General features: G+C 35.4%; 1 protein-coding gene across 1 annotated transcript in view; it reads left to right on the top strand.

Annotated features, from left to right (window-relative positions):
• col24a1 (collagen type XXIV alpha 1 chain) overlaps nt 1-25,000 on the top strand; it is a 111,544-nt gene that overhangs the window by 65,324 nt on the left and 21,220 nt on the right. Inside the window, exons 25-43 of the mRNA XM_081387093.1 lie at nt 2,715-2,768; nt 2,939-2,992; nt 3,277-3,330; nt 4,500-4,553; nt 8,541-8,594; nt 9,105-9,149; nt 10,270-10,314; nt 15,439-15,492; nt 16,946-16,999; nt 17,335-17,388; nt 17,612-17,665; nt 18,147-18,200; nt 20,972-21,079; nt 21,893-21,946; nt 22,589-22,696; nt 23,791-23,844; nt 24,045-24,098; nt 24,288-24,344; nt 24,481-24,534. Coding sequence (XP_081243219.1) covers nt 2,715-2,768; nt 2,939-2,992; nt 3,277-3,330; nt 4,500-4,553; nt 8,541-8,594; nt 9,105-9,149; nt 10,270-10,314; nt 15,439-15,492; nt 16,946-16,999; nt 17,335-17,388; nt 17,612-17,665; nt 18,147-18,200; nt 20,972-21,079; nt 21,893-21,946; nt 22,589-22,696; nt 23,791-23,844; nt 24,045-24,098; nt 24,288-24,344; nt 24,481-24,534 — 1,119 coding nt within the window. The remainder of the gene's footprint in view (nt 1-2,714; nt 2,769-2,938; nt 2,993-3,276; nt 3,331-4,499; nt 4,554-8,540; nt 8,595-9,104; nt 9,150-10,269; nt 10,315-15,438; nt 15,493-16,945; nt 17,000-17,334; nt 17,389-17,611; nt 17,666-18,146; nt 18,201-20,971; nt 21,080-21,892; nt 21,947-22,588; nt 22,697-23,790; nt 23,845-24,044; nt 24,099-24,287; nt 24,345-24,480; nt 24,535-25,000) is intronic.

Genomic DNA, 25,000 nt, shown 5'->3' with positions numbered 1-25,000 from the left:
GGAGAGTAAAATAAAGTAAACTGTGACATATTATACCCAAATATTCTTCATACAGTGACTATTAGTAACATTGGGAGCAAAAATGATTCATAACTTTGAGCTGATCATGTTTTGCTGAAGTGTGTTTTCTTTAATTGCTAATGCTCTTTTTACACACAGACTGAACAAAATGAAGCATTGCTTGGTGATTGGTTGAGCTAAACTGGTATTATCTAATTGTGTAGTTAAATTTAACAGCTGACAGACATTCAACATAATTCATGTGTGAGACAGTCTAACAGAAGGACGGACAAAACCAGTCAAATATCAACTGAGTTCTGCTCAGATTTCATTACCGTTCTCTAAACTATAGCGAATACACTGAGATAATGTTGAAATAATGTTGGTTTGACTGTAAGCTAATATTAGCTGCTGGATGACGATTTTAGATGCATTCGGCGTATCTGGAGTGTGTTTTCCTCAATGTCCGTCCTCTGAGGTTTGGACGGGTGTATTTTGATGTAGTGAGTGTTACAGCAGAGCTGCTGGCCGTCGCTCAACTCTTCCAGGAAAATACAGAAAGACTCGTCAATCCCAGCATGCACTTGGTGTCTCTCCCGCCGAACATCTGTGGCGTCTGGCCTGCTTTCAGAAAACACGTTTTTTTTCTTTTTCTTGGTTCTCCAGAAGCTGTTGACTCTTATATAATCTGTCTGTCCTCTCTGTCTCAGATGTATAGAGATATAAAATAGCAGCTCAGATCATTTGCTCTGAGAAGAATATGATGACAAATGAGCTTTTGATTGCAGATTTTGGCATCTTTGCAAATGCGAGCACAGTTTGAGACGTTTTTGATCTCTTTTGTGACTGGAGGAGACCGACGTATGTGAGATTCCTGTGATCTTTTTCTCAAAACAAAATGAATCAGAAGAAAGTCTTTCTTGATGATCAAATCCTCATATTAGAGTGATTTGTGAAGGATCATGTGACACTGAAGACTGGAGTAATGATGCTGAACATTCAGCTTTGATCACAGGAATAAATTACACTTTACTGTATATTCACATAGAGAACAGCTGATTTACATTGTAAATAATATGTCGGAATTTTTACAGTATCTGCCTTGGTGAGCAGAAGAGACTTTTTTTCAAAAACTGACGCTAAACTTTTGACTGGTTGTATACAGTATTAGTCATTATTTTTCCTGATCAAATCTTTCATACCTCTTAATAATGTCCTTTGTTTTGGAAATGCCTGACACATATAGACATGGAAAAGTCTGTAGGAGCTTTAGGTCAAACGAGCCAAAGATATCTGATGTAATGATTGTACTTTGACGAATTAACCGTCGGAACGGAACGGAAAGTTCCCCAGGGCTGATGGTGCATGCTGGGAATCGTCCCAAAACCTGTGCACTGTACCAACATACAGACAACTGTGGAAAATCCTGTGTGAAGCCCCACGTCTGAGATGATTAATGAGCGCTGAGAGTGTGTTGGGTTCATTCCTCTGGGAACTTTATTTATTCTCTATTGTCATAATACGTCTGTTTGTTAATAAGAAGATACATATGAGCAGTTTTGATTAATTCTGCTAGTAAATGTCCCTGTAAACAGTGCAGATGATTTTAGCCAGTGTGTGTAACAGTGTGGACGCTCTTAAAGAAGCAGTTTTCACCCTCACACTGCAAAAAAAAGCTTTTCTTACTTAGTGTTTGTGTCTTGTTTCCAGTCCAAATATCAAACATTTCTTAAATCAAGATGCATTTACTAAAATTGTAAAATGACATAAGATATTAAGTCTTGTTTTCTGGGGAATTAATCAAAATGAAGTGAGTTGATGCTTAAAACAAGCAAAATGATCTGCCAATGGCGTCAGAAAAATAATGTTGTTTCTGTTTGAATTGAGATTATTTTTCTGACTCCATTGGCAGATCATTTTGCTTTTGGATCTTTAAATATGCCATGATGTCATTGATTCATTTAAATAACATGACTACACATGAGAATGTATAGTTATGAGAGATCTGAAAGACTTTAATGTCAATATGGGCATTACTCAAAGCTATCATGTGGTTTGGAAAATAAATATTTTTTCTATAAATTTATGGCGATTTTTTGTCATTTTACAGCTTGACAGACCCAGCCTAAATGAAATTAAATTTACTTGATTAAAAATTCAGTAAAAACAGTGAAATATTATTCCAGTGTAAATCATCTGTTTTCTATGTGAATATACAGTAAAGTGTAATTTATTCCTGTGATCAAAGCTGAATGTTCAGCATCATTACTCCAGTCTTCAGTGTCACATGATCCTTCAGAAATCACTCTAATATGATGATTTGATGATTGAGAAACATTTATGATTAATATCAGTTTTGAAAACAGTTTTGCTGCTTCATATTTTTTTGAAAACTGTCATACATTTTATTTTTCAGTATTATATTATATTATATTATATTATATTATATTATATTATATTATATTATATTATATTATATTATATTATATTATATTATATTATATTATATTATATTATATTATATTAAGAGCAACCTGGATATTCTTCAGATAATTTACAAACAAATTACTACATCTTGTAATGCAATTCTTCAGTTCCTGTTTGAGCGCTCTCCAAAATCTGACTCGAGGAATGTAGGTGTGTGTGTGTGTGTGTGTGTGTGTGTGTGTGTGTGTGTGTGTGTGTTTAACCAGCTCTTGTTCTCTGTTGTTCAGGGTCCAGTGGGAATGATCGGAATAACCGGAGTGATCGGACAACCTGGAGAAAAGGTAAAAGCTGAGTCTTTATCTTAAACCACCATTCCACCATAAATACATCATGATCTATATTGGAAACATGAAACATGATGATGTGCCACCGTGATGAAATGGATCCGCTACAGTGAAGATAAGATTTGCAGACTGAAAACGTGTTTGTGTGTTTAATTGTGTGTGTTTAGGGTGATCGAGGTCCTCCTGGTCCTCTGGGTCCTCCAGGAGAGAAAGGTTCAATAGTAAGAACTTATTTCACATTAACAAACATGTATATAAAAATATATTGCACTGCAAAAACATGTTTTCTTCCTGAGTATTTTTGACTTGTAAAACCTAATATCTTCAGTCATTTTGCTTCGCCAGTAAATCTAACATTTCTTGAATGTATATTGTTGACAATGTGAAACGTGTGTAAATCATTAGTGAAGGCGAGTTAAGGCTGATCTTAACCCGTTCAGTAGCTGGATGGGTCGCTGGTTGGTGGGTTTATGATGATAACCGTGTGTCTTTCTCTTTGTAATAGGGGTATCTGGGTCTTCCAGGAGGTCCTGGAGATTTCGGCCCACAAGGTCCACCAGTAAGTTTACCCATGATCCTCTGCTGTTTCATCAAATTACAAATTTCATCTGAAATAATCCTCAAGTTTTGTTCATCATGAAAATCTTCACAAATTAACACTATTCCTAAAGCCTTAATGCAATCGACAGAAGTAAAAAGCTAAACGTTGGCTATAAACGAACTACACTACGGTCACATGACTTCAACACTTATCACTTTTCACCAATAGGTGGCGCTGTTGCTAAATTGGCGTTGTGTGATCAGTGTGAGCAGATAATGGCACTTACAAAGTTTGGTGTCGATATGCCAAAGCATTGTAAAGTTACAGCCTCAGAATCAGTTTGGCGCCATGCCATCAAATTTCTTAATGCGTTATATGAGAATGGTTTGGTCAATCATAAAGCCTTCATACGGTCTGAAGATCATTTTAGATGATTTTGGTGAAATTCGGTCAAGGAGGAGTTTGAAAAAGTAGGCTTTTTCTTCTTGAACTTCTTGTTAAAGCGTTGTGGAGATATAGCCTCGCATCTAATTTTGGTGTGTTCTTTGATGAAGTCGTTCACGCGTTATTCAAGAACAGTTGCATTTATCAAACAGCTTTTAATAGATTTTTGCCAGCATGATTTGAAGATGATCTGAACCAATTTTGGTGAAAATCTGATGAACCACGACGAATCATCTTGAGCCAAGGAATCAGACGAATTTAGTTTCTAGCCCTTACGGTTCAAAAGTGATTAGCATAAACTTGAGTGCAACTTCGGGCAGTTGGTGGCGCTAAAGGGATGGAGTTAGAGACTCCAAAATCGCTGTGGTAAATGTTCGTACTGTCCTCTATCAGTGTGCCAAATTTCATTATTTTCCTGCAAGCGTTTCTATGGGCTGCTGTAGACTCGAGTGAAAGAAGATGATGGAAGAATAAGAACACTAACAGACACAACACACCTTCAGTGTACTTTTAGAGTCTCCAACAGTCTTCATTTGTTTTTTTACAATGTATGATGGTGCTTGAACAATGGTAATAATTGAATTTTATGTGATATGTCAAAGTACCATGGTATTATTTTAACTGGAGTTCAGCGATGATGGAGTGATATACACACAGATGCAGTGGTTGCGGTCGATTTTGAGAGAAACACATCAGCGTTGAAACTTTACTTTGCCTGTTTCTGTCTGTCTCTCTTTCTCAAGGGTCCACAAGGGCTGAGAGGAGCAGCGGGCGTTTCTGGGCCCAAGGGACGAAGGGTAAGATGTAGGGATGCACCGATATATCAAATTTTGCCCGATACCGATAACCGATAATTTGTTATATTTGAAAGCTGATAACTGATATATTGGCAGATAAATCGAAATCCAAATTTGTAATTACTTTTTGAGAGCCTGATTACAAAAACAAAAGTCTCACCATTAAAAACCACGTCCCAAACACACAATTTTATGAAGCCGATATCACAGCACATAACTGTATCTTCCTTATTTGAAGTGATTCCAATCATATTTCAAGCAATTTAAAGCCATCATGTGGAACAGTGCGCATCTGAAACATCTCAGCTGAAGGAAATTATACATTTATTTATCGGCTTTAATATATCAGACACATTTTCTAATCAGGCTGATAACGATAACATTAAAAATGAACAGTAGTAGTTCTCTAGTAAGACGAGTAGTGAAGGAAAAATTATGATTTTGTCGCTTGTTTTTGTTGCTAATGATGTCAATGCGTCAATCAATCAATCAATCAATCAATCAACCAACCAATCAACCAATCAATCAACCAACCAATCAATCAATCAACCAACCAACCAATCAATCAACCAACCAACCAACCAACCAGTCAATCAACCAATCAATCAATCAACCAACCAATCAATCAATCAATCAATCAATCAACTTTTATTTATATAGCACGATAAAAAGCAACAGTAGTTGGCCATTGTGCTGTACATCAGGATAAATATCTAAAAAAACAAGTGATAAAGGGAGTTTACATCCAAAACACCAATCAGAAAATTCAACGTTAAATTCCAGGACAGTTGTATGCCTGTGAAAAGAGTTATAGGTTTTTAACTTAGATTTAAAAACAGACTCTGTGGAGAGAGCAATTTGATTGGTGGAATGCTTTGATTGACAGTTTTGCATGATGTGAAACTTTTTTTAATAAGTTTTAGCAATTGTGTTTTGTTTTTGGCATTTTTTACTCGTTTTTTTTTTTTTTTTTCATGTTCATGGTCAGTTCATTTTAGATTCTGTTGCTGGTTTGAAACATGTAATTTAATTGTGAGTAGTTTTTGAGATTTCAGGATTCTCCCATTCAAGTAGACAAAACTTTTCCTGGAAGAGACTTTTTCCGCTGGCTGATCGCCCTAGTGATAAGTTCACAGGCTCTGTTTGTACAGCGCTTCAGCTCTCTATCTGTTCAGAGATCAGTGTGTCGTGTTTCGTTGCCTGACTGAATCGTGTTTCCCAGATAAACTACAGGGACCTCTAGCGGCCAAACTGAATATGACCCTAAAATCAAAAAGAAATCTAACACAATGTAAAATATAAATGTTTGTGTGTGTATTCAGTATTAATTTAGTATCAGTAAAACACAATTATAATTTTATATTTCATTCGGTTTCTGTTAAAGTTTAGTAATTTCATTCGGTTTCTGTTAAAGTTTTAGTAATTTAATTGTGTGCTATTGTCATTTTTTATTCGTTTTTTTATTGTCTATGTAGTTTTTATTAAGTTTTAGTTCATTTAGTTTTATTTTATTACTCCAACCTAAACATAAATGAAAAATGCCATCAACTATCTCAAATAAAATATGTTTTTATGTACAGTATATATTTTGTCAGTTAAATTTTACATTTATAAAAATTCTAAGCTTTTTGTTAGATTAGAAACTGATTTAGATTTACAGTATTCTGGCGTATAACAGACAAACGTTCATAACCAATGCAACGTAACATAAAGAGTTAAAGTGTCTTAAAGGTACAGTAGTAAAAACAGCCAGTTTAATTGATAACAGGTCAGTGTGAGGGTAAACGCTCATGAATTACGAGCAGGAAACCTTGACTAACGTAATAAGCGTGGAAGAGAAAGAGCGTGTTTGACGTGAGTCCTAATGACACAGGATGAAGTGTGTCAGAGGCCACAGAAGCTGATGAAAAGAGGTTTGAGGTTCATGCCAAACTCCGCAATTAAGAGAATGTTCCCCTCTGTTCTGTTTATATAAAACTGTGCAGATCTCATTTTAATGATGGTGAGGACGGGCGACTTTAAACCCCCGTGTGAAAACATGGCAGACAGATCGCTTACACATCCTGAACAAAGAGCTCAGGCCTTCTGAAGCCTCGGTTCATGAACCCGCCGTCAGCAGATGAGAATCCTCTTCTGTAAAACACACACCTACAGCTTTAACACATTACAGTTCCAGATTCAAAATCAAGCGAACTCCTTTTAAGATCAGCTTCTTTTAGCCAGATTCTAAGGCAGCTTTGCATGGCACTCCCAGAATGCACTGCAACAAGCTCAGTTGAACAAAATGAGAGAAATGTTGTTATAAATATCCCTGTAATTCTTTCAGTACTGAAAGTATAGACTGAAAAATAGTTTCATGATATGTAATATTTAAAGCAGTGTTTTTAGTATTATTATTATTTTTTTTTTTTTTTAGAATTCATTTTCATTTTAGTTGGACGTTTTTGTTTTTAAAAAACAAAACTTGAATTTATTTTTATTTTATTTTTTAGTCATTTTTGTATTTCAACTTATATTTATTTAGGTTCATTTACAGTCATTTTGGTTTAAGTTTTTTGCAGTATTGTTATGTGCTTTTGTCATTTTTATTTCAAATGTTTCAGTTTAGCTTAAAACAAATATTTTAGTTTTAATAATTGCAGGTCTTTAATTTATTTATTATAGTTAGTTGCAGGCAACATTTCTTATTTTTGCTCAAGTTTATTATTTTAGCTTTAGTTAACAATAACAACACTGATATGACCTTTAAGTTTTAATAATATAAGTTTAGTTTGGCTTGTGCTGGATTCTCGTTGTGTTTGGTCTGGCGTGTCGTCTCCGCTCTGTTGGCTCATTGATCAACTAGCTGGACTGTTTATAAGAATGATTAAATAAATCTCACAAGATGATCATGAAAGTGTTTTCAGTGTGTATAGATGATAGTCATGATGTTTAAGGCAAGATGCCACAGGCAAAAAAAAAAAAATAATTCACTGGTCAATTTTGAGATTTTGGACCATACATGTCTTCTTTCAGACCAGTGGACAGAAAACATCAAAAATACACATTTAAGTGTTTATTTTATTGCACTTTATCCATTTGCATCTGTAGATTTCGATTACACTACATATCTTTAAAGAGTTTGTCCTCCACTTCAGCTGCAGTTATAAACACCAAAACTTACAGATTTATTCCTGTCTATATTCTGAAGGTTTTTACAGAAGGGTTTGTTCATATATCACTCACCCTGATTTATTTAACATTTTATTCCTAAAAACATGTTTTTCTCTGTCTGTTCACAGTATTTTCTGATTTATGCAGTGATAAAAATGAGATATGCAAAATCCCCTCTGTAAAAACATTTAACTCTAATATGTCAACAAAATCAAACAAGAATTTTGAACCTGGCTTTATTCAATGTTCAGATTTTTTTCCTGGAAAAGAATGCAAATTAGTGCACATTCAATTAGACAGTGCCTCATTTGCGTATATTTAAACATTTCAGAAAACATGTAATACAATTTTTTTTAAATTCTTAATATAATCAATCAGCTGGGGAATCATGGTGATGGGGGGGGGGCTTTTTGCATTGGCTTTTTTTTTATTCAAAATATTCACAAATTTGTTAATAATGTTGTGAACTATATGATATATTCCGATTGTCAAATATGTTGAAGGAATTGTGTTTTGTCGTTTAAACACCTTTATAATGATCATGTTAGTTAGTTTGCAACACAATTCAGAGAATCGCATCTGTCGGATTTCTGTAAATTCATTTATTTCTCCCAAAATACATAAAACTAAGTGGCCGGTGATCTGGGAGAAGAATAGAGTGAATTTTATAGTTTCCTACACAATGTGTATCTGATATAAGTAAAATATTTAGTCAAATTATAATTTAAATGATTATAATTGCAGCTTCCATCAGTGTATGGAATTTTTTATTTTAGTGTGAAATCACAGAGAGACTTGTTGGGCTCATATATGGTGTGTGTTTTTGTGATTTAGGGCCCGAGAGGACCTGACGGCCCTCCAGGAGAACCAGGCCATGAGGGTGTAAAGGTATATTAGCACATATAGCGTAAATCCCCTACACTATTAGAATAAAATAACACTATTAGACTCAATTTTGAAGAACCCTTTATGCTAAAAAATGTTCTATATAAGTAGAAATGTCTGAAATGTCACTTTCATGTTTAACAGGTTATTTACACTTTTTCTAGTGATAAAGTTTAAAATGAATTCAAACTAAATCCATAAAATGATCCCATTATGGGAACCACTTAAAGGTTTTATATGTGAAGCGTAGTGAAGAGTGTATTATATTCACACATTGAAAATTATATAAAAGCTAAACTCTTTTATTCTGGGAAAACATTGTGATGGCGTCACTTATGTCTCTAGAAGGGAAATATATCACACACACTTTAGATGGCTTCATGGGGCCTTTCACACACTCGCAAATCCTACAGCAATCACACTGATTTGCATTAGAAAGCCAGTGAACGATCATGATGCTCAGAGACTCGTCACACACACACGCTTGACGGCTCGACTGCTTGTGTTTTTCAGGGTGAAAAGGGATCTGGAGGGAAGAACGGAGATCCGGGATTCATCGTAAGCACCTCTGTGTTTAGTTTATAGATAAAGTGAGATAAAATCTTCATTAAGGACGTCTTCAAGTGGGAAAACTATTCATACTTCAATTAAATGTGTGTTTTTGAGGGTTTGTGCTAGTCTAGTCATAATAACAAGCTTTATATGAAAACAATCATCATATCTCAGACTGTATGTCCTCAGTTGGATGTGCTAGATCAACTTGTTTTTCTGCAGATTAGACAGTCACACACACAAAGAATTTCGTTTTCATTAATTGAAATAAAGATAAAATAACAAATATTTGTTGAAAAATTCATGTTGATTGTACTAAAATTGACAAAGTTGAAACTTAATTAAGCTTAATGAAATTAAGAATATTATTAAATTAAATTTAAGATAAATAGTAATATAAACGTTAATAAAGCACATAAAAAAGAATGTATATTTATTAAAATTTAAACTAAATTTAAAATGAAAACTTAAAAAAAAAGCTATATATTTGAAATATTAATAAATACTATAAACTAAACTAAAATACTTATAAATGTTTGTTTATTAGACCAATTAAAATAACTACAGACCTGGGTTGTTATAATTAACTAAAAAATATATATATAGAAAAACTTAAACTTATTTTATTTCTGCTAGTTTTACTAAGGCAGCATTATTTTTAATAATTTAACTTGATCTACTAAAATAAATAAAAAACTGAAATAAACAACAACAAAAAACAACTATATGCACATATAAGAATTTAATTTAAATAAAAATTAAAAATGACAAAAACTTTAACACACGTTTTGCCATTTTCAGAAGTGAATAAAGACATGATTTAGCCCATTTTAGCCCAAGCATAAAATCTGTTTAAAGACATTTGCAATATGATTTTTGGGGAACATTTCTGGGGTAATATTTCTACAGTTACAAAAAATACTAAATAAACACAATTTACAGCTGAGAGATCAGAGAGACATGACACTGACATCACGCATTTGTTATTAAAGCGCCTGAGATCCATAAGTCTGGTGTGATTATAGGAGACTTCTGCTTCATCTTTAAATGATCTGTGTGTGTGTGTGTGTGTGTGTGTGTGTGTGTGTGTGTGTGTGTGTGTGTGTGTGTGTGTGTGTGTTTATAGGGTAGCGCTGGAGGTCCAGGGAAGAGAGGAGCAGCAGGACCCTCTGTAAGTCTCTCTCTGTGACGAGGAACTGCTACTGTAATGACGCTTCAGTTTACAGTAACTGTTGTATTCCAGTGTACATCGATTCCTATGAGCCAGTCGCAGAGTTTCAATCAGAACTCACTTATGGGCTTAGAATTGTTGCATTAATCCAAATAAATAGATTAAGATCCACAAATAAATGTAAAGAGTTTCACAAGAAATTCTAAAATTCACAAATATATAAAATAAGATTTGCAAATTAAAAAAAAATATTTACAAATGTGTTTTATGTCACAAACACAACTCTGCCTGGCATTTATTTGTGAACCGCTTTCTGTGCATTTGTGAATCGCTTCTAGTGCATTAAACACATTTGTAAATATTAAAAAAAAAAAATTATTTGCAAATCTCATTTTATTTATCTGTGAATTTTATCATTTTTTGTGAAACTCTTTACATTTGTTTGTGAATCTCAATCTATTTATTTGGAATAATGCAACAATTCTCACCCTATACTCACTGAACTACATCATTATACTCTAATCATGTCCAAAATGAAATTAACTGAGATTTTGAATTGTGTAATGTTGTTCTTACGGACATAAATGAGTCTAATTATTGATTTATGGAAACATGAGATAATAACTGATACTTTGATTTAAAAATAGTAAAATATGTTGCCAAAATACTATTGTTTTTGTTTAAGTAAATACTATTATTTTGTTTAATACTTACAAATATGAAAATAATCATGATGAATCGTAAACGATGTGGCCAAAATATATAATTATTTTCTTTTAATGCTCAAACGTATTAAAATAATCATATCAAAATTTTAAACTGTTGCCAAAAATACAGTTGTTTTAATCATCAAATGTATAAAAATTGCCATATTAAAATGTTACAAAAAACTATTATTTTTCTTTAAATAAATACTATTTTTTAATACTCAAAAGTATGAAAATAATCACATTAAAATGGTAAACTGTTGCCAAAAATACAATTATTTTTTTATGCTCAAAAGTATTGATATTGTCATATTAAAACTAGTAAAATATGTGGCCAAAATACTTTTATTTTAATTAAAAAAAATTGCTACTTTTCAACACGCAAAAGTATTAAAATAATCATATACCACATATTAAAATATATTGCCAAAATACTATTATTTTTGTTTGAATAAATGATACTGTTTCCTCTTAAAGGAGAACTCCGGTCAATTTTAACATTGAGCTCATTTTATTTGGAGTGCTGTCAATACAGACATCCTGTTTTTCGGTTGAAGTCCAAAGTAGTCGATTGCCGAGTTCACGCGCATAGGTTTAGTCATAGATATCATATAAAGGCTAGATGGCTCGTCCGCGCTGCTGGCCAATGGAGCTCGACATCCGCACACGGCGGCCATCTTACGACAGGGTGCTCGCTCACTCATAACATGGTGCATGTACTTTTAAATAACCATAACTTGCTCAATTTTCTACCGATTTTCAAACGGTTTGGTTTGTTATAAACGTCAGAGATGTAGCTATTATACTGCATACATATGAATAATTATGTTCAAAATGTTTAAGCATTCAGAATTATAGCCACGTTAATAACGTTTGTAAGAAACCAAACCGTTTGTAAATCCGTCCAGATTTCAGCGAGATAAGAGAATTTGTGTGCGTGCTGCTCACTCACCTTAATTCACAGAGCCCTGTCCTAAGATGGCCGCCGGTGATGCCGGAAGTGACTCCGCCTTGAGCCATCTAGCCTTTATATGATATCTATGGGTTTAGTTACCTATGATCACGCGTGTGAACTCGGCAATCGACTACTTTGGACTTCAACCGAAAAACAGGATGTAAACAGGTATTTGCGCTGGCTTAAATAACATCATTTTTATACATATCTTTCACATCTACTGCAGTCAGATCCACTCGTGTTCACTCAGAAGGAATCACTCACATTTTCTGTGCACTTGTAATGACACATCAAGGATGTTAAGAGCCTAAAAGCAGGTTTAGTACTTGCCCCATTGAAGTCAACAGGGTGCAAATTTTAAAAATAGAATAACTCGGTGTAGGCAACACCGATTTTTGTCGTTGTTCTCTGTATTGACAGCACTCCAAATGTACAATAAAATGAGCTCAATGTTAAAATTGACCGGAGTTCTCCTTTAATACTGAAAAGTATTGATATAATGGTTAGGAGGCAGATATATATGTGACGTCACAGATCAGTGTGTTTCCTCTCTGTCTGAGAAGCCTCTAATAAAGCTGGATGTCAGGATGTGTGAAGTGTGTGTCGAAGTGTGTGTTGAAGCGATTAAAGTTCAAGCCTGAGGGGTTTTACTCGCTCATGAGCTCACAGCGTCCTCTAGTGGGAACTAACTGTCTCTCTCTCTCTCTCTCTCTCTCTCTCTCTCTCTCTCTCTCTCTCTCTCTCTCTCTCTCTCTCTCTCTCTCTCTCTCTCTCTCTCTCTCTCTCTCTCACACACACTCTCAAAAATACAGTAAAAATAGTGAAAAATTATTGCAATGTAAATCAGCTGTGAATATATAGTGTAATTTATTCCTGTGATCAAAGCTGAATGTTCAGCATCATTACTCCAGTCTTCAGTGTCACATGATCCTTCAGAAATCACTCTAATATGAGGATTTGATGATCAAGAAACATTTATGATTATTATCAATGTTGAAAACAGCTCATATTTCTGTGGAAACTGAAAGTTCAAAAGAACAGCATTTATTTCAAACAGAATATTTTGTAACATTATAAACGTCTTTACTGTCAGTTTAATGCGTCCTTGATGAATAAAAGTATTAATTTCTTTAAAAAAAAAAAGAAAACCCAGTGTGCCTACATAGTCAGCTCCCTTCTAAGGCAACATCATGAAATCTTTAAGTGACTGTTTTGGAAATGCATTGTGCAAAGCACACAACTATGAATACAATTTGTTCATTGCAGTGCATTCTGGGATTGAAACATGTGATGTGAAGGTCACATATGGAAGCATTTATTGTGCAAGTAATATTTACTTCTGGAAAATGAAAGCGCACGTGTGGCTGGTGATGAGAGTGGTGATGTGGATGTTGTTAAAGCCGGTCTGTTGGTTTCTGGAAACGTCTCTGTTGTGGGAACGCTGAGATATCCGTTAGGAATAGTGTGATACGAAAGGTGGAAGTCAAACCCAGAACTGAGAGTGAATGTGAGAAGAAAGACTGTGTTACATTCCCATCATAGGAACAAACACAAGCTTATCGTTCCCTTATCGTCTACATATATATATAAATTTAATTAACAAATATAGATCTAACTTTCTTTTATATTGCAAAACTACGGAGACGTGTGGGAAAAAAGAGTGTATATCCGGGCCACGAATGAACAATTACTATTACAGCACGCTTTACTAATGCATTCCCTCATTTTACTTAATCATGGTTAAATCGATACTAGGGAACGAATTAGTTCAATGTGGCCATGATTTAATTAAAGGGGGGGTATAATGCCCATTTCACAGGATGTAAAATAAGTCTCTGATGTCCCCAGAGTGTGTGTGTGAAGTTTCAGCTCAAAATACCCCACAGATATTTTTATATAGCATGTTAAAATTGTCGCCTTGTTTTGTGTCTGTCCCTTTAAATGCAAATGAGCTGCTGCTGCCAGCACAGAGGGTGGAGTTTAAAGAGCAGGTGTGTGTGTGTGTGTGTGTGTGTGTGTGTGTGTGTGTGTGTGTGTGTGTGTGTGTGTGTGTGTGTGTGTGTGTGTGTGTGTGTTAGCAGTCAGACAATGAGAAGAAGTGACAACATGTAGAAGCAACAGGACATTTCTGAATGGTTAGTTGATGAATTTATGAAGCTTATGTGTAGTTATCTTCTAGTCATTGATTAGCATATTCTGTCTTGATAATCTATAAATTGTGTCCCGGGGGCGGGGTTTATGTAAATTTTAGGGTTGGTGATGTCACTAACCCGGGAGGAATGTGGTGTAGTCTCTACCAGCCGTTTGTTGTAGTCCTTAAAAAGTGATTTCTTTAAAAGCAAATATCTCCCTTTGCTATGAACTTTAAGGATTGTAACTTTGCAGATGTTGTTTCTGCTCAAACAGCAACATTACACACTAACTAAAGTTAGAAAAGTCAAATCATAATCAACCACCCCTTTAAAATGAAGCAACAAATGATTACGCTGGAAAAGGTTTTCCTTTAAGTTTTTCACGTACTGACGACAACGTTGTCAAATCGATCCACGTTCACACGGATCCACGTAAACGGCTAAAAATAACGACTGTATTCTGCTGTCAGACCAGTAGATGGCGATGTCACTTTGTAAAGAAACACTACGTGGCTATAAACTGAACATGTGATAAAACATTTTCTTAAATCAGCGGTTTTGTAGTTTACACAGAGACGATAATGATATCGTTTTCAAAAGTTTGCATTTTCACGCCCCCAGAACGCCGTTGTCGTGTAAATGAATGCCTAAAACGCATGAAAAGTTTTCTGTTTTTAGTTGAAAATGCTGTCATGTAATTGTGCGTAGTAAAAGTGATTATTATAATTATTATAATGTGGCCACAATTTAGTAAAACGAGGAAAGGATTTATTATATCGTGCGCATGATTCACTCAAAACGAGGGAACAAATTATTAACAATGTGGCCACAATTTAATAAAACGAGGGAATTAATTATAATATAGTATATTAAGTCATTTTTATTAAGTACTGTTTTTTTTAAATGTGTAAATAGTTTTAATAATTTTTTTATTTTAGTTGTTTTAGTACATCTTTAAACTAAATGTAAATGAGAACTGTTGCTTTGAAAACTTGCTGGAATAAAATAAGTTTAAGATTTATTTTATTTCAGTTAACTTTTATTTCTAGTAACGAAAATGTCTGTTAATGTTTTTAATTTAAGCTTTAGTAAGCAAATATAACCCTGTACTATGGGCTTTCCTCAGGAGAGACATCTGAGGTGAAGGAGACTCATTTTGCTATACATTTATTCTGATATTATAGAGATCTCATGTGTGATTTTTCTGTTCAATAGAATGTTTTTTTTGTTTTTTGTTTTTTTTACTGAATAATGTGTTATCAGATTTTATAAAGTCTAAACGTGTACGAATCACATATAATTGGTGTTTGTGTGTGTGTGTGTTTTACAGGGTCAAGCAGGTCCGCCCGGCAGCACAGGTGAAAAAGGTCCTCCAGGTGAACCTGTGAGTATTACAACACAAATCGAAATGTTTGTATTCTCAAACGAGCCTCATTTGCACAAAAATTATAAAAAAGGGTGTTTTATATTAAAGAGAATTAAAAAGACTTCTGCATGGCACATATACTGCTGGTTCAGTGTTATTTAGTATTTTATATATATATATATATATATATATATATATATATATATATATATAGTATATATATACTGTTATTTTTATAGTGTTTGTTAATATTCTGAATTTTGTCATTTGTATGTTTATATATATATATATATATATAATACATTTATTTATAAATTAGTTCCTTCAGTTTTAGTAATTTTACTATTACAACAAACTTATTTTAAGTTGCCAAACTGTAAAAAAAATTCTTAAGTTTTTACCTTTAAGTTTTTCATCTAATATTTATATTTTATTTTATTTATTTTAATTCAGCTTAATTTTATTTAGCTACATTGTTTGAATGGTTTTAGTTTTAGTTTCATCGCTGACCTGTTTTTTTATATATATTTCTATATAGCATTAATTTATATAATATTTGAGTTTTAGTTTGAGTAATTTTAGAATTTCAACTTAAACTTTAAGTTATTTGCCAAATTTCTTGTTTATTTACATTTAAATCTTTTCATCTAATGTTTATATTTAATTTTTATTTATAAAAATGTTTAATTAATTAATCATTTTTTATTTCAATCAATAAGTATCATTTTAGTATTTTAACTTAAACTTATTTTATTTCAGTTAGTTGCCAAGGCAACATTTGTATATATATATATATATATATATATATATATATATATACATATTAAAATTATATTTAATTTCAGCTTTATTTCAATTGATGAGAAATTTAATAGTTTGAGTTAACAAAGACAACACTGACCTGATCAAGTTAACCGCATGTTGTATTTAAATAAAACACAAAGGTTTGGGCTTGAAAACAGTGCATGCTGAAGTGCCACGACTGTATATAAACAATCATTTCTTGAACTAAATGAAATAAAGGTCTAAAACTGCACAAACTGAAGGATGTTCATTTGCATCACACATTGTTGTTCATATGTGCTAAACTTTCAGAAATGTACTGTGTATCGTCGCCGCATTTCTACATGGTGTTTTTGCTGCTTATTGTGTATTATAAGTCACGATGTGAAGGCCTCAGAGGCTTCGTTGAGCTTCTCCTCATGGCATTTCCAGCGTTGAGCGTGAGTGTTTCGTGTAATTACGTCTAAACATGTAATCAGCCGCTCTGACAGCAGATGAAAGACCTTTAACAGTGTCTCTTGAACGCGTTCGGCACCAAGGGCGACACGTGTAAATCTGATTTATAAGAGCAGAACAAGACCGAGCAGGGCTGTTTATGAGCAATTCATGATTGTTTTTGGGGAATTGTGCATGATTTCATATTTTTTCATATTTTTTTGAATGCGACTGTTTGGTTTTGATCGTTTAGGGGTCCAGAGGCCCTCCGGGGGACGCGGGACCAGATGGAGAGCAAGGTCACGAGGTATTTCCCACAATAAACATATTGAAGTGCATAACAGAGTTCTCCTGCATCCAATTATGTAGTAAAATGTGCATTTGAAAATTAAATTAGGGATAATACAGCACAATCAGACTGATCCGGGTTACATATCACCGTTAAATTCAATAGATTACATAAGATAGGCACCCTATGGAGTGTAACGCAACACAGTACACTGCAGAAAAGTCAATAATAGAACAATTTGATTATTTTTAGTAAATTAATTATGTTGCAGGGTATTTGAATGTGTTTTGGGTCTGAAATATGACCTTGAGTTCTCGTCATCTTGTGATTTTCCCTCTTTTGTGCGCGCTCAGGGACCTCCAGGACCTGAAGGAGAGCAGGGACCCGTGGGTGAACCTGGACTCAAGGTGAGACAGACCGTCTTAAAGCTCTTAAAGGGATTTGTTTATCCAAAAATTTATTCCATTGAATTTCCGTATTTAAATTCTTCCGTTGAACGCATCAAGCTGCTGTTTTGCAATGAAATGCAATGGAATCAGATGATTTACACTGACAAGCTTTAATAATAATAGCAGTATCAAAGTGAGATCTGCTGGCGTTTGGCAACTGTGTCTGTCTATCTTTTTCCAGGGTGAAATGGGGCCTGTTGGAGAAGAAGGTGAACTGGGCCAACTGGGCATCAGAGTGAGTCTAAAGCCCCACACCGACTCCAAGATGTCCAAGTGAACGTGATCCGTCAGTGTGTTTTTACTGCTTTAACTGACTTGAGCCGAACAGTGTCAATAATCTGACAGCCGGACCCTCGGGCCGTCCTCTCGCTCACACACACTGAATGTCTTTGTCTGTGGTTACGCAATTATTCAAGCAATTCTCTGTGTTTGTTATTGGATATTATGACATCGGGTGAAGCCTGTCATGAATTTATACGGCTCATATTTCACCCTAAATTCAAAAGAAATAAATCGTAAATCTCATTACTGCCTTGTGGGAAAAAATGTTATTCAAACTGTACAATATTTATTCGTAATCTCGCTAATACTGCAATCAGGTGTGTTGATTTGCTTATGGCAGTAATGGCCTCTAGGAAAAGCTCATTTCTGCTGCAGTATCAGCATTGGGGATCAATCCCATGATGCTTTTCTAAATCTGTTACCATTCGTCTTAGGGTCCTCCAGGGCCACCCGGAGAAGACGGGCATCAGGGGAAGGACGGACCAAAGGTGAGATTGTCCTGAAGTTTTAACTAGTGTCTCTTCTCCTTCCCTTCACATCTGTACAGATAAAATGTTATCAGAGTGTTTCCAGTTCACATGGATACGCGAAAGCGACAAAATAATCTGTATTATGAATTTTTAAGGCCAGAGAAGTGATTTGTTGAGGGTTGGTTTGTAAAGAAACACTACACGCCTGTGCACATATATATATATTCAAACACTCATACCTATAGACTGAACACGTGATATGCATGTGCACGCCGTCAGCGTTTACACAGATTCACGGTTTTTAAGTTTAAGCGGAGATGATAACTTTTTCTAAATTTTTCAACACTTGCACTTTGAAACCTATTTCTAAGTTTGCGTTCTCAAGCACCAAACACTGTTATCGTGCGAATGAACGACCAGAATGCCGTTTTCTGTTTTCTGTTTGAACGGTGTGTGTTAGCGGACCCTAAGTTAATAACTAATGATCTTTGCAATGGAAGTGAATCAATCAAACTAACTTTATCTGGACAATAACTTTATTCTAGATCTGCTGTAAAGCCTAAACAATCTCTGTTACTGTAATCTCCTGTTATCACTGTAAACACTAGGGCTGGTCCGAATACCATTTTTTGAGCTTCGAAGCTTCGGTAGTAATGAACATTGAATATTCGAAGCCTCAGAGAGAGGGAGCTGAACATATTCTTCTCTCTAATAGAGGCAGTATTCTCTATGTGTCTGTCTGTCCGTTTGCATTTTGATTATTTCGAGAACCGTTCATCCAATCGACTTCACAGGGGAGTGCAGTGTCTCATTTGGTGCAATATAGATGGACACGCGAGACGCGAATTAATAAACTTTTAGTAAACTACAGAACAGCGCGAGCGAGAAGCGGCGCACCTCACGCGGGCAGGGCTTATGTGCTCCGAGAACGGACACTGCACTAGTGATATAAAACGCACACACACAGGTCTGTTAAATTAAGCAGTACTTTTAATAAGGTAGTCTAATATTTTTCTGACTAACAAATTACTGACACAGTAAAGGGTAGATTTAAATGAAGTGAATAATGAAAAACGAAATTAAGTTATTTTAAAACCAGATTAATTTAGATTGATAATAACGGGTAAAAAGGCTAATACATTTTGTTTCTATTATTCTATTTTCCACAATGTCAAAGCAACGCAGCTTAACCCAAAATACAAGCTCAGGCACTTCTGTCCACACACACTCCGCTGTTCTGCACTTCTGTCCACACACACTCCGCTGTTCTGCACTTCTGTCCACACACACTCCGCTGTTCTGCACTTCTGTCCGCACACACTCCGCTGTTCTGCACTTCTGTCCACACACACTCCGCTGTTCTGCACTTCTGTCCACACACACTCCGCTGTTCTGCACTTCTGTCCGCACACACTCCGCTGTTCTGCACTTCTGTCCACACACACTCCGCTGTTCTGCACTTCTGTCCACACACACTCCGCTGTCCACACACACTCCGCTGTTCTGCACTTCTGTCCACACACACTCCGCTGTTCTGCATTTCTGTCCACACACACTCCGCTGTTCTCATGCATTTCTGTCCACACACACTCCGCTGTTCTGCACTTCTGTCCACACACACTCCGCTGTTCTGCACTTCTGTCCACACACACTCCGCTGTTCTGCATTTCTGTCCACACACACTCCACTGTTCTACACTTCTGTCCACACACACTCCGCTGTTCTGCACTTCTGTCCACACACACTCCGCTGTTCTCATGCATTTCTGTCCACACACACTCCGCTGTTCTCATGCATTTCTGTCCACACACACTCCGCTGTTCTGCACTTCTGTCCACACACACTCCGCTGTTCTCATGCATTTCTGTCCACACACACTCCGCTGTTCTGCACTTCTGTCCACACACACTCCGCTGTTCTGCACTTCTGTCCACACACACTCCGCTGTTCTGCACTTCTGTCCACACACACTCCGCTGTTCTGCACTTCTGTCCACACACACTCCGCTGTTCTGCGCTTTAGCCAGAGAACACTCCCCTTGCTGGAACACTTTAGTAGGCCAAGAAGAAGCAAATATATTTATTAAGTATAACGAGGTTGGGTTCCTTCAACTGTACATCCTATTAAAAATGGTTAGGCTATATAAGATACAGTAATTGTAAAAAAGAGTATTGTATTTCGCCAGATTTTATAGTGTTGAACATATTCAAGCGCAAATGAGAACCGTTTCGAGGGGGATGCCAGGTGTGCACAAAACAAACAACAACAAAAAAATAGTTGAATATCAAATTTTCAATTCAGATACCAACCCACCGAACGAATATTCGAATATTTGGGTCCAGCCCTAGTTAACACACCAGTTGTTTTTAAACATGCTATATAAATAAAATTGTTTTGTATTGTATTGGACATTAATAGCAATTACTATAGCAATTACTAAATGAAAATTTTTCAAAGTAAATCCTACACCATTGTCCCCTGCATATTTGTTTTGTAAAAACTTGTGTTTGCTGTGAGTTTTTTCTTTGGTTTGCCCGTTTTTCATTTGGCATATTATTCTTTCTTTCTTTGTTTATTTAATCATGGACAATACACATAAGAAATATGTAAAATGTGGCAGATTTAGCCAAAATGGACTAATTTTTATCCCTAGTCCCTAGATAGGTTGATGTTAAAGACAAATTTATGATGATTCCTAAAATCATTGTACCTAAACTAGGTAAATTTTAGGAAATCTAGGAAATATTTTTTTATGTAATTTATAATTTTATTGTTTTCTCGCTTCTTAGGGTGAGCCAGGTGACCGTGGACCAATGGGAGAAGCCGGGGAACGGGGCGAGATCGGTGACTCCGGCCCACCAGGACTTTCTGGAGATCCTGGGAAAAAAGGCTTCCCGGTTAGTGATGAAAGAGTGATGCAGTGCATATATGTTTTCTAGATATAGTAAAGCTAAAATGAAAAAGCTTCAGGTGGCATTTAATGATGCATTAAGAATTTTGCTTAAACAAGTGCAAGACAAATGTTCGTATCTAGTGATGTTCTTTCATTGCATGCTGTGTTTAGGAATTATATGTGTAATTTCATGAGTCGATTGGGTGATTCGAGAAATACAATCATAATGGTCTCAAATGATCCTATTTTAAGTGATACAAGTTATTCCTCCTGGTTCTGGAAGCACTCGAACTCAAGTTTATATGTTCTATATTACTGATTGGTGTATGCACTGCAAAAAATGCTTTTCTTACTCAGTATTTTTGTCTTGTTTCCAGTCCAAAAATGTAGTAAAATGAGTAAAATGACATAAGATATTATGTCCTGTTTTCTGGGGGAATTAATCAAAATGAAGTGAGTTAATGCTTAAAACAAGCAAAATGATCTGCCAATGGGGTCAGAAAAATAATCTTAATTCAAACAGAAACAACATTATTTTTCTCCCCATTGGCAGATCATTTTGCTTGTTTTAAGCATCAACTCACTTCATTTTTATTTACTTCCCCAGAAAACAAGATTTGACATAATTTTACTCATCTAGTAAATGCATCTTGATTTAAGAAATGTTTGATATTTGGACTGGAAACAAGACAAAAATACTAATTAAGAAAAGCATTTTTTGCAGTGTGCAAAAGTCTTTAGATAATGCAAGTCTGTTGTGAGATGTTCTGAAATTTCACCTGATGATGTGAAGATAAAGCAGATGTTTCTATATCAGGGACCCGAGGGCAAACAGGGTCTGCCGGGCATCCGTGGACGTCCAGGAAAGAAGGTACCAGCGTTTCTGGATCAACATTAATTATAGCCACAAAATTGCATTAAATTACATCAAAGCAATATGAGGAACCACTGCATTTGAAGTGCACAAGAGGGGAGACTGAAGTGTTTTCAATCTGCAGTATTCTGTCAGAAATAAAATGGACCTCGAATAGAGCCCTGTGGTACTCCTAAAGGTTTCATTTGTTAAAACTAGTTAACTGCATTAGTTAACATGAACTAACAATGGACAACACTTCTACAGCATTTATCAGTCATTGTTATTGTTAATTTCAGCCTTTATTAATGCAGAATTAGAATTTAAAGTTGTTAACATTAGTTAATGCACTGTGAACTGATATGAACTAACAATGAACAAATATATATATATTTTAACTAAAATGTTTTTTTGTCCATTTCACTGTGATGTTTGCTCAGTCAGCTCATGTTAGTTAATACATTAACAAAATGAGACCTTACTGAAAAGTGTTACCTACTTTTCACAACACCCCTTAATAACAAGCTCTACTTTGCCTTGTCTTTTTTGGGACACGTCTTGCTCTTTATTTTCACATTAAATTTGCATTTATCTCGTCATCCACACTAAACATTGTAGACCAGTCCTTCCCTTTGATATTTTCATCTTCCTCTTTGGTAGGGTGAAAAAGGTCCGCCGGGACAACTGGGAGAAATGGGTTCGCCTGGTGAAATCGGACAGATTGGGGAGAGAGGACTCAAAGGTGCTCGAGGAACCAGAGGACCCGCAGTTAGTGTGCTTTCTTCTTTAACACATCCCTACACTCTTTCTCCAAGTCTTTTGAGATTGAGAATTGGCTGTGCAAATCCCAAAGATGATTACCATTAATCAGTATCCTGATCACCATCACGAAGCCTTCAATAGCAATATAGTCCGAATCAGAGAAATGGATGCACTGGATTCATTAACAAGGGGAAATTTGGGAATGTTGTGTAGCTTGAACCCATAACCTTAACATTAAACTGCATTTTGTTGCTGTATTTGATTGCACCACTTGGGGAGTCCTAGATAATAAAGTCAAGTCACATTTATTTATATAGCACTTTTTACAATACAGATTGAGAAGAAAATAGCGTCACAGTCCAGCTTAGATAATGGTGTATTATATAAATAATTGTTGCCTTAAATGGTTAAATTTGTTGGTTAAATTGGTGTCACTCATTTGTTAACATTAGTTAAAGCATTAACTATTTTTACAGCTTACAACACATTTTTCTTAAAAATGCATTAGAAAACCTTAATGCAAAGTGTTATCGTTAAATGAATTGGGTATTAAAAATAAACGTATGAGCTGAATCAGTGAGTTACAGAAGCGTAATGATGTCCTCAGGCTCTTAACATGCTGAGAACGAGTTTTACCCTCAAACTGTCTGCTTTTCCTGGATCAATTAAGGTGTGTGTAAACATTAGCAGGATTTGGAATTGAACCAAAGATTTTTGATGGGATTTACACTAATGTCGTTAGAGATACTAGGGTCTAATCCGCTTTTCTTGTACAATGCAGTTAAGCGCCTGCTGATTTGGTGGTTTTAGGCTGGAATTTATAAGCAGGAAAAATGTCTGGGATTTAACAGTGTTTATGACATCGATTGCATCTAAAAACAAGCGTTGTTAGGGAACCTAGCGTCTTGTTTTCATAAGCGAATGCTTTTCCATGGAGCCATAATGGGATGAGCAGCAGGGGTAATTTTTTTAAGACATCATCCAATAATATGTTTTTCAGGACAATATTGCTGACAGGAAACGCTTGGGTTATTTTCAGCCGTTTATTTGCCACCAAACACAAGCTAACGTACGTGTGTGTTTTGTTCATTACCTTGCAGGGTCGACCTGGAGTTATGGGACCTCAGGGAGAGCCGGGACTGCAAGGTTACGCCGTGAGTTGCAAAAATATGCATTTGAGAATGCTTACAAAAACAAACACTTAAACTAGCAGATAATTTTGGGAGCGAAGCCCTAAAGTATCGCTTTTCCATAATTATATCAAATGTCTGCCGATTTATCAGCCCAGCCAGCCTATCACCATTCACAAAAGAATATTAGACAATAAAATGATCTATTTTTATCTTATCCATAGGGTCACACTGGAAAGCAAGGTCCAGCAGGCCCCCCGGGACCGAAGGGAGAAAAGGTTGTACATCATTATTTGATATCTTGAATAAAAATCTCAGTCTAAATGTTTAATTTGTGTTAAATTAGTACATATAATGCTTAAAACTCTATGCAGTCTATGCAAATCTGCTAAAGCAGTAAATCATTTTGTGGAAGCATCTATAATTGGTGGAAAAAAAATCCATTCTGAGTCTGAGTGTTTTTTCAGGGTTACCCAGGAGAAGACAGTAAAACGGCTGGACCACCCGGGCCCTTAGGTGAACCAGTAGGTCTTAATTTCCTTTAACTTCCTGTTTTTGTTGAACATCTGGACTGAAATCACAAAATAAAGAGACGGTGATATTTACATCTCTATGATGAAGAAATAAAAACAACATATCAGTGTGTGTGTGTGTTTACAGGGTACTCTAGGAGAGAAAGGTGAACGTGGGGAACCTGGAGATAATGGATATCAGGTTAGTGTCTCTGTAAGGAGGTATTTCATGCTTTGGAAAAAACATTCCTGTTCGCTAACTAGCTTATTTTTGTCAAAACACCACACAGCAGCCACACAGCAACATGATAAAACACTCTCTCAAAACACATCAGCAACTGCATAGCAACACCCTAGTAACCACGCAGCAACATGATAAAACAAACTCTCAAAACACATCAGCAAATGCATAGCAACACCCTAGTAACCCAACAGTAACATGATAAAACAAACTTTCAGAACACCTCAGCAACTGCATAGAAACACCATAGCAACCACAGAGCGACATGATAGAAAAACTTTCAGAAAGCATTAGCAAATGCATAGCAACACCCTAGCAACCACACATCAACATGATAAAACACTCTCAGAACACATCAGCAACTAAATAGCAACACCCTAGCAACCCAACAGTAACATGATAAAATTAACTCTCAGAACACATCAGC

The sequence above is a fragment of the Scardinius erythrophthalmus genome (genome assembly GCF_964197995.2).
Source record: "Scardinius erythrophthalmus genome assembly, chromosome: 15".
NCBI lineage: Eukaryota > Metazoa > Chordata > Actinopteri > Cypriniformes > Leuciscidae > Scardinius > Scardinius erythrophthalmus.
The sequence above is the reverse complement of the archived record's forward strand: the minus strand, read 5'-3'. Positions and strand labels throughout refer to the sequence as shown.